Below are 18,241 nucleotides of genomic sequence, written 5' to 3' on the forward strand. Positions count from 1 at the left end.
TACATATATTAACTCACTTAGTTGTAACAAAACCTCCAGTAAGATCGGAATCATTGTTCTCTCAGTTTTACTAGGAAATTGTTTGAGAATAATACGGATAGTTCTATTTGTGCAATTTTTAATACCTGTATGAAAATATAAAAAATAATATATGGAGGTAAGGTTCCTCACTCTAAGCCTGGAGCTTGGAAGTGAACGGGGAAGAGGAATTTCATTTGTGTTGCACATACATCTGTTTGCTTAGCTTTTTTTATGAGTACACATTATTTTTATCATTTAAAATTCAATTTTTCTTCAAATTACTCACCAAAAAAAAAAAAAAGGCAATACACACTCATTGTAGAAATTTTAGAAAATGAAAACAAGCTAAAATGAGAAAATAAAAATGACCTGTAATCTCACAACACAGAGGAAATAAGCATTTCGGTGTTTACCCTTTCGGTTCTCTTTTCTTTGTACAAACATGTAATTTTATGTTTATCAAACAATCGGTTCACACCGTAATGCTATTTTAAAAGCTGCTTTTTTTCAGCTGGCAATTCTATCATGGATATCTTTCCATGTCACTAAACAGTCCTCTGCCTGGTTGTACAGTATCGCCTTTACCATATTTTGGTCGCCTACTGCTGAACTCTTCTTTTGCTGTTGGTGGTGGAACAGGGTGATGAATTGAGCATTTAATGTGGCAGCATAACCTGATTGGGAAATCAGCCATATCTGGTTTTCTTGGCTGTGGACTCGTCAGGAAAGAATGTGAAGTATTTTCCCAACATCCTCCCAGGAGGGCGGCCAGGGCTTCCAGTCCTAGAGGTCAGAGAGGACTGGGGCTGGTTTTCCAACTAGGGAGTGGGAGCAGCCTCACCTGTGAGGCAGTGGCTTCCAGTTCCTAAGAAGAGGGTGGGGGGTGTGGGCGTCCACAAGTGGCAAAAGTTGAGATCCAAATGGAACACACACACCTCCCCCCCAACTCTCAGGGTGGCAAAACCTGGTATGGAGATAGCCATAAAGAGAAGGTTGGAAGAAAGACCACTAGGTGGCCAGCTGTTGGGAGAGGCCACTGTGAGTGGGCACTCAGCAGCCTGCCTGGGGAAACAAGAACCAGCTGCCCAGCTCTACAAGTCGGGCCTTTTGTTTGACTGTCTGGGGGGTTTTGTTTTGTTTTGGGTTTTTTTGTTTGTTTGTTTTGTTCTGTTTTGTTTTGTTTTTTTGTAAAACCCATGGAGCCAAGGGATGAAGCCCTAATAATGATACTAAACTTCTCACCAGTTGTGATGGGGCTTGGGACCAGATTAAACAAACCTGGAAAAATAAAGAATCCTGGCCTTTCTTTCCCAAGTGTTATGGCCATCATTCCTCGTTTATATGCAACACCATGAGGAACATTCATGTGACTGAATCTTTGGGTTCACCCTTGATCAATGGCTGCTCATTTCAAATGTCTTCTTGACTCCCTAAGGGGTGGCAGGCTTGCTGGGTCAATCAGCTCTGTGGATTAAGCTCCTTGCACTAAGGGACCTGAACTGGGCCAAGACAGATAAGGATAGGGAACTTGGCTCTAGTCCTTGCTCTATCACGAATGTGCTTTACAGCCCCAAGCAAGTTTCTCCTCCTCTGTGCCTCCATTTTCTGGTCCATACAGTTCTAGGAACCAGTAGGTCTTTGCCCCTTGGGAGCCCTCAGCCTGTAGGAAGGCTGGACAAACTCACCGGTAAATTAAGTGACACGTGCCTGGACACCATAATCAGCTCAGTATTTTCCCATGTGCTCCAGTCAAACCAGACTGCGGGCCATGTTCCACAACATTCTCTAAGTTTCATACCTTCATAGCCTTGTTCTTGCTTCTCCTTCCATCCAGAATGAGTGCCCCTCGTTTCTGATTATTGAAATCCTACTCATTCTTTGAGATTCAACAAAAACAACTCTCCTCCACAAAGCTACCCTCTTTCTTTCCATAGGAAGCCATCTTTCTTTCTTCTTCCACAGACATCTAATATCTTTGTCTACAGACACAGGGCACATGCTGTAGGCTCCCTGAAGGCAGAGGCTGGGCCCCATTCATCCCTACATCCCGTACAAGACCCAGCCCAGGATTCTGCCAGTTACAGTGCAGCCAAATGTTTGTGGAACTAAAACTGGGAGCTGGGCCTAGGCCCGGATGAAATTTCAGGCTATTTCAGGCCCTAGAACGGGTGGGGTATTGAGGGGAATGGTAGAGCTGGAGATAAAAGTCCTGAGCAGGAATGTGGCCTGGGCCTGACTGACTGGAAGGGCCTCTGTGCTCCCCTCCTATCCCCGCCCCACCCCCGACGCCTCCTCTCCCAGCCCCTACAGGAACAGGGACACACTGTGTACTTGGGACTCTTTCATCACACCCTTGGGCCCCTAGGACCATCACTCCACCCACGCCCTCCATGGTCCCTGTAAAGAGGGCAAAGGCCCAAGCAGATCTGCAGGAAATGGTTAGAGGGGCTGTGGAGCGAGGCCAACATCGAAGCTCCTGGACTGGCTTGGGCCCGACTCCTGCTCTTGGTCGAAAATGGTATGTTGACCCTTTGTCCGATTCTGTTTGGAGTGTGGAAGTGACATGAGCTCATGACAGAGTCTGAGAAGTCTTTCCTCACTGCTGCAGAATTGGACAAATGCTGAGGGTGGGGGTGAGGAAGCTTAACTCTTTTCCTGGGGAAGAGGCCGGGCTTGCATTGGGTAAGGTGGAAACTTCAACCCTCAAAAGGCTGCCCAGGCAGAACACCTGTGCATCATAAAGCAGAAGAGAGGTTTTTAAGGTCTGGACAGACAGGTGTTTGGGGTAGCCTTGGGAATCCAGGTCTGCTACAAGGAGACCTAGGAGGATGAAATGGTTAATGGTTTATTGAAAAACAGGGAGAGTCCCTCCTCCAGGGGCCCAGCTGGCTGCAAAACCAGGAGCAGAGGCTCCAAGGGTGATGCAATGGGGCCCGCCCTGCACACCAGAGAGGGTGAGGAAGGCGGTTCCCACCCAGCAGCCTCCACACAACCAACAGCTGACCACTCTCTCCTGTAGCTCCAACAAATCCGCTACAGGGCAGGGCCTTTGGGGTGAAGGGAGCGAGACCCTGGCCACCTGAAATTTGGGAAACTGCAGCTTCTGCCTAGCCACTCCATCCAGCCCCAGTGCCTGTCCCGTCAAGACAAACACCTCTACTAACCCCCAGCAGGGTATCTAATCAGCCTGGTCAACCTGTTGTCTCTTCCAATTCCAGGCTCATTTCCAGGCCTAGGAGCAGGTGGCAGGAGGGGGTGGAGTGGCAGTCCCTGTGAGAAGCACAGACAGGCAATGCTGCGCCTGACTTGGCCAACTGGCACCTCCACCTCACCAGCCGTCTCTCCATCACCTTGGAACAGGAAAGCTGCCCAGGAGACAGTATTCCAGAAGCTTCTAAAAGACTCAGGGCAACTCCAAGGGTTGATGGGTCGATCTGAACTTTAGGGATGGACTGCCCTTCTCCTCCCCACCCTGGGGTCTGGGAGTCTCAGGAGCAGAGAGAGTGTGACTTTTACTTCTAAGAAGGACTCTGCAGGGTGTGGCACATGGAGAGAGGAAGGAGGAGGGCTCCTTTCTGAGAAGATATTGGGGGGCCCAGATTTTGTGATAAAGGCCTGCTATTGGACTCTAAGCCCCATGAGGACAAGAACTGTGTCTGTCTTGTTGACTTCAGATTCCCTGGCGCATACCAGAGCCGGTGCTCAATAAATAAGTGCCTGGCAAAAGACGTGGGCAGAGGCTGGAGGCTAAGGCCAGTTTCACAATTTCTGGAGTCTGCTTTTTGGTAAACACCTCCCCACAAACACAAACGCACACACACAGGGTAGAAAAGTACACAAAGTAGCACAAAGAATCATCAGAGCAGATTCCTTGAACATTGTTTACAATTACTGGATGCTTTCTCAGCCTTAACTTTTCTGAGCTGCAGCTTTGGAAACTGAAGAAAGATACATCAGGCTCTCTGGTCCAACCCAGAAAAATGCATTTGAGAAAGTTTTGAGGGGCTGCTAGACACACAGCAGCCAGTTCCGGAGCCAGGCTGTGCCAGGGAAGTGGCAGCTGCTCATGGCTGGGGCAGGTCCAGTCCCCCTTTTCAAAGAAGGACAATCCCAGTGCAAACAAGTACTGAGGACCAGCAATGACAATCTTTTTCTGCAGCAAGTGAGTTTCCGCTTTTTCTTGTCATTCTGGGAAGCAGGGCACAGGGAGAGTTCCAGGTTCTAGAAAGTAACTCCTTTCCCCTCCAGATTTTTAGCCTGGATCCACATCTTTGTAACTGACATTTGCACAATACTTGCAACTTTTTCAAAGCTCTTTTATATTTATTGTTTTGTTGTACTGGATCATGGCAAGCCCCAGATGGAGAGCTATCACCCTGTTTTGCGTGAGGAAACAGAGGTCCAGAAAAACCCAGAATTCCAGCAGCCAAGTTGGTAGTACAGTCCAGACTTGAAGCCACATCTCCATCTGCCCAGATGCCCAGCTTTCCTCCACACCACACAGCCTCCCCATGAGTCAGTCATCATGAGTTCCAGGTACTGGACCTCACATCCCCTTACAGCAAATACGTGCCTTCCCCTAGGCCCTGTTTATAGCCCGGACAATTGACCCCACTGCTTAACATTTTTGCTCCTTCTCTCTGGCAGGACCTGGTGCTGAGATCCAACCTTGTCCATTTTGCTTGAAAGCCATTTCCACTCTGACTCCTACCCTGACACACACTCTGTTTATATTGCACCGAGTTGGAAAGAACTCAAATAACGATAGGAAAACGCTTAAGTAAACTCCTCTGGCAACAGGATGGAACCCTTGGGAAGCGCTGACAACGACAAGTATGTGAAGGTCTCTGTATGTAGTAATGTGTTTTGGGAATATTGTAATTTGACCAAAGCAGAACCCAAGATGACATGTACATATCAATCACAGGTATGCAAAAGTAAGCTTCTACAAACTGATAAGAATCAGAAGTGAACTTAGAGAGATGTAAAGAGATATTTATCTTCACAGGTTTTTCTTTCCTCTAAAGATTATGTTCAAAGTAATAACAAACAGTAAAATAAATAGTGAATAGGATCATAATAAGCAGAGGAGGAGACAGAGAAGGAGGAGTCCTCAGCCCTTGGCTCTGGGGAGACTCTTCCCGACAGGGCTGGGATTGCAGATGGGGAGAGGAGGAGGCTGGAAGTGGGGAATCAGGAGCCGTGGGAAGTACGGAGCCAGATCTGACTGGGAGCCAGCGCCTGGAGCCACCAAGATGCAGCTGGGAGTCTTGCCTTGGGAGTCTCTCAGGGCCAGCAGGGCAGATTAGCAAAGGACGCCCTTCACACCAAATACTATGGTCAATGGTGCCTCCCAGGGCTGTGCAACAGGGTGGCTCTGGGTCAGAAAGAAAACGTCTAAAGTGGGGCCTGGAATATGGAGATGAAGTGGCCACAGGCAGAGCACAGCCTTGTTCTGCTAGGGCGCCGGACGGGCAGGGAACAGGAGAGTGTGAAAGTGACAACCCAGGCTCCCTGGGGACTCTGAGATGATGGTGCACTCCACGGAAAGATCACGCTCAACATGTCTCAAGCTCACTCCTTATCTCGGCAGCCCCTCTGCTAGACCTGCTTCTTCTCCTCCTCGTGGTCACCATCCTGGTGGACGCCACCACCACTCACCCACGGCCCGCCAGGCTCGGCAGGACCTGTCTCCGGCTGCAGCTCTCACTCCACCCCGATTTGCACCCTCTGCCCCACCCGCACTGAAATCTTTACAGTTCCTGTAATGTGCCAGGCTGTTTCATTGCCCTGCCTTTCTCCAGGCTGTTCCTTCAGCCTGGACTCCCTTCCCTGCCTTGTCCAGCTGGTATTTGTCAGGAGTCGGCTGGAGCAGCATCTTCTCTATGAAGCCTTTGCTGCTCAGCCCTCATCCCACCCCCATCGCACCCAGGTAGGGATCAGTACTTCACTTGTCTCTGTGGCCCCAACATCTAGGGCTGCTCCTTGCACAGCTTCAGCACTGTATATTTTATGAATTAAAAAAAATGAATGAATGTGGAGGGGAATCTTGGGGGTGGACAGAAGAGTGAATTTGATTAACCAGCCCAAGCCCACATATTTCCAGTGACAATATCTTCCCATTCATCTCTATCCTCAGGCTACTCCTTTCTAGAGCAGGGTCCCTCTGGTCTCTAGGCCCCTTGGAGACTTCCCCCCACCACACACAACACGTACACCTGTCCTTGGGTCTCTTGTTCTTCTCAAACATTAGTTCCCAGTCACGTCTCTCACTGTGTTGCTCAGGGCAGTGAGCCCTGACTCACTCACCTGACTCAGCACAGAGGCTCAGCTCAGATAGGTGGGTGGGTGGGCGGGCTGTTAGCCAGACCCAGAGCCAGGTTGGGTGGGAAGGTCATTTCTTCCATCCGTGAGAGGTCATGCCTGTAGCTGGGCCATGGCGCCATCTAGGAGTAGGGGTGGGGCAGCCGGCAATGGTTGTCACACATGCTATGTTGACATACTCTCTGACTGGGTGAGCTCTTTGATCCCCAGACTATGCATGACAGATGGCAGCCACCCAGGTCCTCTGCAGCGGGCTGGTTTCCAGGAATGCCCTTGGCTCTAGCCTGGTGTGAACCAGCTAGGCCTGCTGCCTTTCCACCAGGGCAGGGAATGCTGGCCCTCTGGCCTTCCATGAAAACAACCCGACTCCCTTAGGTCAGCCTCCCCAGCCTCCCCTTGGGCCAGGCACTTAGGTAAGTGGAGTCATACCTGCTGATCATCTTGGCTCAGACTGCAAAGGTACTGCTTACTCAAGGCCTGGCCCAGTCTTCACCATCCTCAGCAGTGGCAGCAGCCAATTCTGTGAGCCTAGTGTGAGGGGAAACCTGTTACTTGGTTCAGGAGGAATAAAAGGGAGGCTGAACCTCAGTCCCCAGCAGTCTCACAGTCTGAATGCTAATATGCATGGCAGAGCTGGGGTCTGAGAAACAAAGCTCTCAGCCAATGGGAATTTTGAAAATGAAATCCAAAAGACAGAAATACCTGTGCTCCCCCCTCCCCCCAATACAATAAGTCACATGCTTTCCTATTCAAGGGATGTGGAGTTTTCACCTCTGTTCCAACTGGCTCTGCCTCTGTTCTCTAAGCAGGCAGCTCTTATCCCTGGACTCTGACAATAGTTTGGGCAAACCCACAGGATGAAATCCACTTCAGCCGTATGTCCAGAGTCCTCAGTGGGCAGGTGCAGCTCCTGGCCCCACTGGGAGGTAAGAAAACAAGTGCCAGTTTGGCACCCTTACGGATAAATCTGGTGTTCTGTTCCCCAATCTCTTCTCCTTTCCGCTGCAGGAATATCTCTGAGAGGGAAATCGAGGAGCTTAAAGAGTGGGCAGACAAGAGAATCCTAACAGTTAAAGATTAAGAGCCACAGAAGTGTGCATCTTTCCAGGCACTTCTACAGCCTACTTGAAACAGGTAGCCTCATGGGAGTGGGTTGCTGGAACATGGGCTTCTCTAAGACTTCAGGGGCCCCAGAAGCAAGTATTTCACACTCTTCCTAATCGTGAATACAAACTAGTGGGGAAAATGTCACTTCAAGCCACAGCTTCTTTCTTGAAAGAGGTGACCCTGCCAGACACCTGGTGGGTTTCTGGATATAAAAAGATGGGACAGGAGGAATTTAGGAAAAGGGACCTGGGAAGACTTGAATATTCAGCAGAGTAGAGAGGAATCTGGCTTCCCGGAGTCAGTCGAGGAGGAGTGGGGGAAGGGAGTAAGAGGGAAAGCGAGATGAGATGGCTGGGGTCTCCGGAGCTCTGTTGGGGGTGGGGGTGGCTAATAAGAAGTCCCCGGTGACGAGACAGCCAAAATAACTTCTCAGAACATTTCAAAAATGTGACTTCAAATTGTTTGTGGTGTGATGTAATCTCTCCCTTGTGGTCCACAAACCTTCATTAAAAGTTCTACTACATGTTACAGCATTATTTTTGTGGTTGTTTTGGAATAGGGGTGGGGGTTGAATGGAGACGGGACTGTGCTCCGTATTTTAACTGACAGCAGGAACTAAGAAACAGCCACAAGACCAGAATAGTGACTAAAACTTCAGATGAGGCAGAAAACTAGAGCCAGAGGTAACCACGAAAATCTAAGTCCCCCCAGTAATTCACAGAAATCCTGGGCAGGGGATTGGACTTTCCACAGGACGTGGGAGTTTGAGCCAATGTCATTTCAGTGTCAAAGGACAAGCTACCTCAGCTGACATTACCTCGCCTGCTGGACTAAGCCTTACAAAACATAAAATATATTACTCACATCTGTACTATCTAGGGCCTTAGCACCGGGACAGCACATAGTAGGGCCCAGTAAAAGCGTGAATAGTCCATGAATGGCCTCGTGGTGCGCTGGGAGCTGGCAGAATGTAATGCCTGGCTGGGGGTCGGGGGGGTGGGGAGGGGAGCAATGATTTCTCTGCCCACCCCTCCACCCTCTGTCCTGTTAGCCCTATCCCATCAGCACTGTGGCATTAAAGTCTCGTAAACTGTCAAGGCCCAGCGGAGACAGTGGCGGAGAAGGTCACAAGGGTTGTGTAGAAACCACACTGCTCTGGGTCTGTTCTGCTCACCCTGACGGTGTCTAAAGGCAAACGCTGCCCCTGGGCAAGGGGCTTCTGGTTCCAAGGGCCTGGGCGAGGGCAGTGAGTAGGCTATCTTGAGCCCCGGAATTTTCCTAGGCCTGGCTGTACGCTGTGTCATGGGGACTCTGGTTTTTGCTCCCAAATATCCTTACGCCTTTGTGAGGCCTTGCCTTGAACTCCGCAGTCCAAAGACCGCCCCCGCCCGGTTCCGCGGCATCCTTTTAGGAACCATGCCCCGCTCACAGGGCTGATGGCGACACCTGGCGGCGCAAACAGTCTGGCTCATCCCCGGAGGTTCACTCGCGAGCTAGGAAGAAGGGGTGGCTTCGGCGGCCCCGTCGGGTGTGGTGACGTCATGACAGAGCGCCGTTTCTCCCCGCCTCTCCCCCGCCTGCCCGGAGCTGCCAGTACTCGACGTGGCGTCGCCGCCCTCTACCCTTACTTTGCGTGCGTGTTTGCGTGCGGCGGAGGTGGCGGCGCGGGCCGGTCGGAGCTCGGCGTTGCTGCTTCTGGTGCTCCTGTTGCCGCCGTCTCTGTCCGGCTGTCTTGGGCCATCGAGCGGACGAGGCGCCGGCCACAGCACCTCAGCCCCAGCCGCAGCTCCGCGCGGGGCTCGGCGGGAGGGTGGGCGAGCGCGTGTCGGAGGGCGCCGCGCGGGCGGGCGGGAGGGCGCCCGTGAGGGAAAGAGGCGGGGGCGGTGGGTCAGCCGCGGGCCGGGCCGGCCGGGGGATGTCGATGCCTGACGCGATGCCGCTGCCCGGTGTCGGGGAGGAGCTGAAGCAGGCCAAGGAGATTGAGGACGCGGAGAAGTACTCCTTCATGGCCACCGTCACCAAGGCACCCAAGAAGGTGCGGGGGCTCTGGGTAGCTGCGGGGTCCGGGCTGGGGCCTCGCGGAAGGGGCGCGAGCGAGCCCCGGGCCCGGGCTCCAGCTAGTTCGGGACTTTAGGGGGAAGGTTTGAGGGACCCTGGACGACTGAGGTGGTGTGAGGGGTGGCGGGTGAGCGGCCCCAGGCCGATCCCGAGCTGGAAAGGCCGCCCCTGACCTCACTTTCCTTTGTCCCTCGGCTCTTAGTCTGGGATCTTTTCGAAACCCCACAGGGCTGGGCCTTAAAATTGCGGCTGACTTTTCCTGGACGAAGGGCCTGGAGGACGGGAGTGGGAGGGGGTGAAGCACTAAGTGAGTTGACCCTTGTGACCAACCCCAGGGCAGGGGATGAGGGCGCTTGGAAAATCTCCCTTCAGGTGAGTAGGTAAATCTGGTAGTGCTTCTTTGGGTAAATCTTTGGGAGCAGTGGCCGGCTTATCCAACAACTGCGTGCGATCTTGGAGGCAAGGTGGAAAAATGCGTGGAGCTAATTCTATTATGCAGGTGAAACCATGAGGGCAGAGTGAAATTGAAAAGAAAACAGTGATTTTTGTCTTCTGTGGTCGTCTGGTTGCTTCGACATATGTAAGAAATTAACATTTGGAGGTTGGTGGCAGCAGACACTGTCATGGATACAGGTTGATTGTAAAGTCATGAGAACAGAACACTTAAGCATCCCTTGAGAAAGGAGCTTGGGTGGGTTGGAAGGGTGGGTGGTAAGGAACGATTGCTCATTCTTTATTGCACTTAGGGAGGCAGAACAAGTTTAATCTGTTGTCCTGTGGGTTGAGCTCAGAAGACATCCTTCTAATTCTCTTACAGTGGGAGATTAAACGGCAACCTTTGGAGGTTTTAATCTAACCAGCTCTTAGTGGTGATATTAGGATCCCTAGTGCTTTATGAACATTTGCTGCCAAACATATCTTGACCTTCTGCATACCTGGCACCCAGTTAACAGTAGACCAGAGAACCTTTGCAGAGAGGTGACCTTTCTGAAACCGGTAAGAACCTGGATAAATATTTCCCTCCTGTATAAAGGCATGCAGTGTTTGATGGGATGCACTGCTTGTATGAGCTGACAAAAGCAAGGTTTGCAGGAAGTTACAGTCCTTCAGGCAGAACTAGTTAAGCTGTCATCAGTGGAAGAAATGATTCTTTTTTATTTTAAGGAAATTGATGTACCCAGAAATCAAATTCAGGATTGAAAAGGTCACCATCGTGTGCTTTAGCTTTGTCTACCCACAAAATTTAGATCTTACCAAGAATGTCTCTCAAAATGTTGTAGAAGATCCCTTAATTCTAAGGAGTCTCACTAACCTTATTTTTAGTGCTCTCAATTCAGCTGACTGCTTTGCTGGGGGAGTAACCCTTTGTAATCTGCAGTATGTGGAGACAGAGTCATTGTCTTTATAAGCAGAATGCTTAAGGATAGTACCTGTGGTGAGTTAAGGGGAAAGAGTGGGAAGGCCCTGGTACCCTAGTTCCCTGAAGTCTTTCTCTCCCCTTTTAGCCTGTTGTCTTTTGTCTAGTTACTTCAGGCATGTTTCTTACTTGCTTTTATTTTAGCAAGGCTTTATTCTTGCAAGTGCCACTATTAATAAGACAAACTTTGTATTGTAGATTGTAAATTCCATTAAGTCAGAGACTCGTGTTCAACCATTGTATCCATTGTGCCTAGCTCTGTACCAAGCATGATATAGTAGGTACTCAAATATTGATTGCACACCTGGCTAACTAGTAATTGAGATGTCTGTATTGCTGCCTACAGGAATAAATATCCCTTTTCCTCTTTTCTTCCCAAGAGGAATATTGCTAATGTGTATTATTGTCAGCCAAGTGCTAATGATTTTAGAGACTCATTCCATTAGCGGAAAGGAGCAGTCTCTGCCATGAATGTAGGAAGACCCTATTGTAAGTTTCCATTTGCTAATAAATTTACCCCCGTGTTTCTTATTAATCTTGTGCTTTCTGAGCTTTGTTGTTTAGTATTTACACAGCACTTTGTGTTAAAGTGCTTTATGATGACTAATTACCCTTCCACTAGTAATGGTAAAAGGCATTTATTTAGTTAATGAGTTGATTGAGGACTAGTCAAGGTCATACACCAAGTCCTAAGTAATCTGTTTTTTCATAGCTTCAGCTGAATTGGACACTATGGTTTAAGTCACTTTTGTACTTCTGCCTTGTGTTGATAATGTAAGAAAGCATGAGCAAAGAGAAAAAATTCTATCTTGGCATGTGTTGAATGGTGTGAGAAAAAGACCTCTTCAAATGGTGCCGTCCTTCTCCTTTGAGGATTCCAGTGTGGCTCTAGACCAACTAATCCTAGGATCATTGCAAGCCCTGAGGCCCCTCAGGAAATGAGGATATTTCTGGTGCCACTTGGAGGCTATAGGTTACTTCAGGGTGACCTTGATGGCCCTTAGTCAGATTAGATTCCACTGTAACTTGTGAGTTTTATACACTTTGGGGAAGAGTGTATGTCCTTCAGTAAAAAGTATAGATACCAAGATTCGTCATCTATAATCATAGCTTACTCATTTTTGTATGCCCTGAGGTCTACTGCAGTACTATGTAGATAGTAGGACTTGTTGGTTTGATTCAAGGCTTGATCTGGGTGTCACAAAGCCAAATGGGTAACACCTCAAGCAAGTGAATTTCTGTGCCTGTTTCCTCAATTGCCAAATAAGTGCTTTTTGTTTAGAGCAGGTGGAGATAGGTGTGTGTTGGGAGCTAAGATAGCAAAAATGGTTTTTAAAGAGAAGTCTATTGGTATACTTACATTCTTTCTCTTTAATGAGCATTTGAGATGGCTTTTATAACACAGGACACATGCAATATAGATAGGAAGTCAAAACTGTAGAAAAAAGGAAAACAATATTGTTAACCCTGAGGGCTAAGGCAGTTGATGAGGCTGATCATCACACGCAACTCTAAGCTTTGTAGGAGTAGGAGGATGAAAGGAATCACAGAATTACAGTCTCATTAGCAGACATGGGAAATAATACACCAATTCCTCAGGGAGACAGCGTTTGCTGACACTAAGTTCTAAAGGAAATGTTCATGGGTCATTATTAATAGCTGTAGTGTGATTCACGTGTTAAGAGTTGTTCATGACTGTCACTGGTGATTTCAAATGATATTGCTAGGGAAATTTGGGAGGGAAAAGGAGTCCTTGAGTTGTAAGGGCAGTGTACATTGTACTACATCTAAAGAGGGTCCTTTTTCAGTGTTGGCATTTATCAGTGGAACCAAACAAGTCAGCTAGTTCCTCATCATTAGTGGGTATTTATCACTTTTTTCCTGCTACTTTGTGTTGCAGCGGTGATATTTGTCCTTGGGCCTTTGGAAATTGACATTGTATCAAGTTGTTTTTTTTTGTTCTTTTTTTTTTTTTTCTGTAGAGTAAGCCCACATCTCCAGCTTGATAGTGAAACCTCCTGAGAGACGTGTTTCTCTGGAAAGCCAATCAGAGCATCTGCACTTCTGAATATTTGGGGGTACCCTCCAGAATGATACATTAGGCATTTAACCTAGGATCTGTGGAGTCAGACCTTTACCACCAGCACAATAGGGAAAAGAAAAAACACAAGGAACTACTTTTGCTTGTAGGATATTTGTAGAATGTATTTGAATAAAATATATACAGCACTAATTCTTCAGAAGGGTCAGCTGAGATTTAGGAAGCGTATCAGGTAGAGTCCCAGTGTTGACCTGTTGGGTGGAATCCAAGATGATCCTCTTACCAGGGTTATGTAACGGCCCGTTCTTGGTGCAGTTTTGTAGAACTTACACCAGTATTAAGTGATTTGATAGATTGGCATTTCCTATCTTCTCCACGTCATTAGTTTCTCTCACTTCTCTTTAGAGCAGGTACTGTTTTAGTGCTAATCTTTGAACAAAAGTCAGGGGTATAAGAAGGTCTTACTTTTTTTTAGATTTCTCTACAGATATTGATTACCTTTCTTTTTCTTATTTGATTCTGTTTAGTTAGACATTAGTTTCCATATTACTTTGTTGTAAGTTCCTTTAGGTTTTTTGCTTGTAACAAAAATCTGTTCATTGTCTAGGTCTCTTGCTGGCAAGATTACAAATGTGAACCTTTTGTTTCATCACTGGATTTGGATCCAGTGTATGTTACCCAGTATAATATTCTTGTAAAGTTATTTATTAAAGCATATTTTGATACATAGAATCAGGTAGATCTTTAGTTGCCTGTGACTCAGAAAAGTTTACTCTGCCACCTCAAGTAATCGTAATCTGTAAACAAGCACTTTAATGCCCTCTTGGGGCTTTTATTTAAAAGAACTGGCCAATAAAGGAGAATCAAATATACCTACTGTTTCTCAAGTTTGGAAATTTGAGTGTTAAAATTTTATAAAGAAGGATCATCCTTATTATACTGGGTATAATAATTCAGAACACATCACATTGAGATGGGTCAGAAGCATCCTCCTCAGGTGTATGAAGAAAAGTACATTTGCATAGACCAGATTTCAGTTTTTTCCTTAAATCCAAGAATCCAAAGTTAAAGACAGATTCTTACCACAAATCTTCCTTCCAACTCTTGTCAATATTATCAGTCCCTTGCATATGGTAAGCAATTAAAAATTCATATAATTGTGAATTCTGTTCTGATTCTGTATTTCCCTTGACTCATTCAGGTAGTTCTCTTGCTACCCCACTGTTGTTTGGCTGTTACATAAGACCTCTTTAACTTCCAGTAGTACAATGTAAGGTAAGCACTTGATTTTTGGAGTGAGATTTACCTTCTGCCTCTACCATCTCAAAGCTGTCTGACCTTTGGACAAGGGACTTCACCTGTTTGAGCTTCTGTATTTTTAATCTGTGAAATGCGGAATAATGATAGTACTACAGGATTGTTAAGGGGATTAGCATTTAGTAAACACTATTTGATATATTGACTCCTTTATAACTAGAGTGACCATATGCCCTGGTTTGCTTAGTACAGATCTGGTTTATACGTGTTATTGCAGCATACTATTCAGTGAGTGCCTCCTTACACTCTGAAAAGTACCCTGCTTTATATGGAATTTTAGAATATTCTTAAAGAGCCAAAACAAAGATGTTTCTATTGGAATATCTTCAACAGGAAAAAAATTTCCCTGACAAAAACGTTTTATGTAGAGCTTACACCTATTGAACACTGTAATATTGGTTGATTTCCAAGAGGTACACAGACAATGGGAGAACTTGGAACTTGTAACAGAAATGAGATATGCTCTACTCCCCCACCTCATTCTGCATACCACACAACATACCCATAGAATATGGGCATTTGTCAGACACTGGCCTTGCTGAGTCCACTTTATTTCCTCAACCTGCAATAGTTTGGGAGTCTTCCCAAGCTAGACTCCTTGAATCACATGAAACAACTCTAGAGGCTCTTCTGAGCTGTGACTTTATCTTTGTAAATAGTCACCTTCAAATCCCATCCATGTGTACTCCAACTCCCTCTGCCAGGTACTGTTTCTCTCTGCTCTAAAGAGCCTGCTCCTAATATGTGTCGCTGATTTTCTTCTGCAGAAATATATGGCCTTTGCTCCACAGCAATTACAGAACTAGGGTGGAGCACCCTTTGCCTTTGTTGACACTCACAGTGGCTTTCATTTTTGTTCCTATCTCTGTTCAATTTTTCTAAAGGATTCAGTCAGGTGCCTTAATCTCAGAATGTATATAGTGATTGGTACTGCTTATCAGTATATAATGGGGCTTAATCATTTACTACCTAGGCAGGACACAAAGTAAAGAAGTTTACTGACCTGCTGGTGAAAGGTAGTATCTGGCATGCTGGAGGAGAGATAGGGAAAGGACTTTGACAGAACTGCAAATCTAGGACTGAGCATGTTCCTGCTTTCTTGCTTTGAAAGCCCCAGTGCCTCAGCTAATGTGCCTCTGTACTAAACCTCTGGGGCGTAATGGGCTTAAAATGTTCTCTTTTACCAGCCCAACCAGTTCAGTTCTTTTAAAGTGGACACCCTGTACTTAGTTGTATGCTAGAAGTGAGGCTTAAACAGAAGGGATTTGTTCACTGTTCCATGCTATTCATCTTGGACCTGCCTCAGGCTTAGTTCTTTACAATCTGAAGAATTGCCCAGCTATAGCAAGCCCTGTTGTTTATATATTTTTCTCTTCTCTCCGGAACCTGTGTGTGTACAATAGCATCAGTGGAATCCCACTGAGCCTATGTGCTCAAGGTGCCAAGGAATATGCTAACATGCGGATCTGCAGTGTGCGCAGCCCTGTGAACTAGATGGTGAATTGGTGAGTAGCAAAATGAAGGGGCTGAAGGCCTGGAACAGATGAGCGTGACCATGTTTTTCATTCATTTTGGCCTCCTGAATGAGGCTATTCATATCACTGTGTATTGAGCAATATCAGGATTTTGGAAGTTGTGTTTTTAATGAATGGCTCCAACTCTTCTAGTGCTTATTAATTGTATTAAGGTGAACCTTTGGAGCACAGATTTCCATGGGCATAATGGGAATTACTTTATTCCCCCACCCCTGCTTCCCTCGCAGGACTGGCTTGACCTTAAGTCAAAGTTTTTAGGCTGTGAGCTATGGTTTTAGGATTCTGAAATCAAAAAGAGGACTATTAGGAAACTTAGTAGGAAAGATTCTGCTCTGCCTTCTTTGACCACCCCCAGCTTGTTTCCTTCCCCAAAGGCTTTTAAAGAAAATCTGTTTGGGCTCTTGTGATGGTTAGCTTTATTTTGGAGATGTAGAAAAGAGCTGTTCACCTTGAATTCTCAAAGTGCACACCCATCTCTGTTTATGATTTCAGAAGAGAGGTCAATAAGTAGACAAATCTGTGTGAAAGGTAAAAAACTTAAATAGATTGCTCTTTCGCCAGTTTAAGGGAATGCTCCTGAGATACGCACTGTATTAGAGACTCTAAACATGGTTCTTAATCTTTTGAGTGACAGGTCCCTTTAAAACTCTTTTAAAAATCACAGTTCTTTCCTCAGGAAAATTCAGGAGCACAAAAACATACATACAGTTTCAGAGGATTAATGGGACTCCCTGAAACTCATCCATGGATCCTGGGTTTAAAAACCCTGATTTAGAAAGGTAGGCCTCTGAGCCATAGTGTCTCCCTTACAGGTTCAGAAACAGACAAGATTAAGTTTCCAGCATGCAGTTTGTCCTTGGACAAAGCTACGGTTGTTGGTGTTCTTCGTCACCCTCCTCTTTGGGATGCTTCTAAGCTTCCCAGGAGACTCATTATCAGTGCCTTGAGGGTTCAACCCAGGAACTTATGCACACTGAAACCAGCATTTCAGCAGCTTTTGGGTTTTTTTTGTGCTATCTCAACCCAACTGCCCTTCATATGAACTGTTGGTGCCCCTAAAGCTCCAGAGCTGATCCCATAGGAGTGTTTAGAAGAGAAAGCTCACATACTAGACTGAGTATCAAAACTAAACAAAATAACTTGCTCCTCTGTGTCTCAAAAATAGGTTTGATATCAATGTAGTACTTCTCAGACTGTTCACAGGACTGACTTGATATCTGAATCTTATTTTTCTTTTGATTTCTCTAGACCAAATGTATTAAGGGCAAGGATCATATCATATATATGTATAGTATGTAGTGCCTGGCGCATAATACTGTTAATAAGTGTTTATTGAGTAAAATATTGTGAGATGGTTATCCCTAGGAGAAAATGAATTGGACTTAACCTGGTGGCTTTGGCTCACTTTCCCCTTTTGTTAGCCAGGGTTGTTTTTCTAACTTAGACCCCTCCCATGTGGGTGATAGTGGAGTACCAAGAATTGCAGGTAAGAAATTGATGAGATTTTCCAACAGCTTAGTAGATCCCTGTATAATGCCAGAAATGGGAGGTAAGGGAGGAAACTGCTGAGAATTTGTGGCCCGAGGCATCTTAGCCCAGTATCGTGAGAACCACAAGGCCATAGGCTTGAAGGTTCGAGGCTCCTTAGACATAATGGGGAAGGTAATTTGAATTTCCCACCAAGTTTTAAACCCTTAGCATTAGGGACTCTGCCCAAAGTTGAAACTGGTGTTCTGGTTTATTCTTGATTTAAGCTTACTCTTAGGGTGTTTGAGATTTGGGGCCAGTGATGAGTTGAACAGTTTCATTTTGGAATCAGTGTTGGAGTTCTAAAAGTAATAAATAACAGCTCTGCCTGGCAGTGCTAAGCAAATTTCTGATTCTTCTCATTCTGTAGCTCTGGCTGCCCCTTCTGAACCAGAGGCTGAGCTCAGTGCTCAGAAGCTCTGTATGCTGTTGTATTTGAAGCACACCTTCTTCAGAGTCACAGTCTTCTGGGAAAGTGCTTGCCCTAACCAGGAACTCAGGCTCTAGTTGGGACTGGGAATTCTGTGTGAGTTCTTTTCCCTAAAGTGTATATCCTAGGCAGGATTCAGAGGAAAGGAAGACTGCCAGAATTTTGTAGCTTTGGAAGTAGAAATCTGTGCTTCATAGTGATGGCAAATGTGTTCAGTTCTGGTAATTAATTCAGTTTCCTGCGGGTGGCCAGGTGGTATCCAGCTTCTAAAACAGTACTTGAGTTTTTAGAGTCTAGAGCACCAGACTTCTTTGCAGGCAAGACATGAAGATTCTCAGTATTCAGCTCTTATAGAGAATAGCCCAGCTGGCTTCTCATGCTGGACTAGATGAATTGTGAATGTTAATTATACTGATCAATACAGTGGCCTTGGTAACAGGCTTGTAGCTGCTGTAGAATCTGTT

General features: G+C 46.4%; 1 protein-coding gene and 1 long non-coding RNA gene across 3 annotated transcripts in view; one reads left to right on the top strand and one right to left on the bottom strand.

Annotated features, from left to right (window-relative positions):
• Positions 1 to 6,347: 6,347 nt before the first annotated feature.
• On the bottom strand, positions 6,348 to 9,218 carry LOC116665923. The gene is made up of 3 exons (XR_004322761.1): positions 9,081 to 9,218; positions 6,775 to 6,873; positions 6,348 to 6,467 (listed from the first exon to the last, which is right to left on the bottom strand). It is a non-coding gene; the product is annotated as an uncharacterized LOC116665923 (long non-coding RNA).
• The window catches only part of AHCYL1 (adenosylhomocysteinase like 1), a 36,933-nt gene continuing 27,767 nt past the window's right edge, over positions 9,076 to 18,241 (top strand). Inside the window, exon 1 of one of the 2 annotated variants that reach the window (XM_032487283.1) lies at positions 9,076 to 9,487. In XM_032487283.1, coding sequence (XP_032343174.1) covers positions 9,368 to 9,487 — 120 coding nt within the window. In that variant the 5' untranslated portion in view covers positions 9,076 to 9,367. Of the gene's footprint in view, positions 9,488 to 15,674; positions 15,791 to 18,241 lie in introns of those variants that run through there. The other variant, XM_014567803.2, reaches the window with a different exon arrangement.

This window comes from Camelus ferus, chromosome 9, assembly GCF_009834535.1.
Source record: "Camelus ferus isolate YT-003-E chromosome 9, BCGSAC_Cfer_1.0, whole genome shotgun sequence".
Classification (NCBI taxonomy): domain Eukaryota; kingdom Metazoa; phylum Chordata; class Mammalia; order Artiodactyla; family Camelidae; genus Camelus; species Camelus ferus.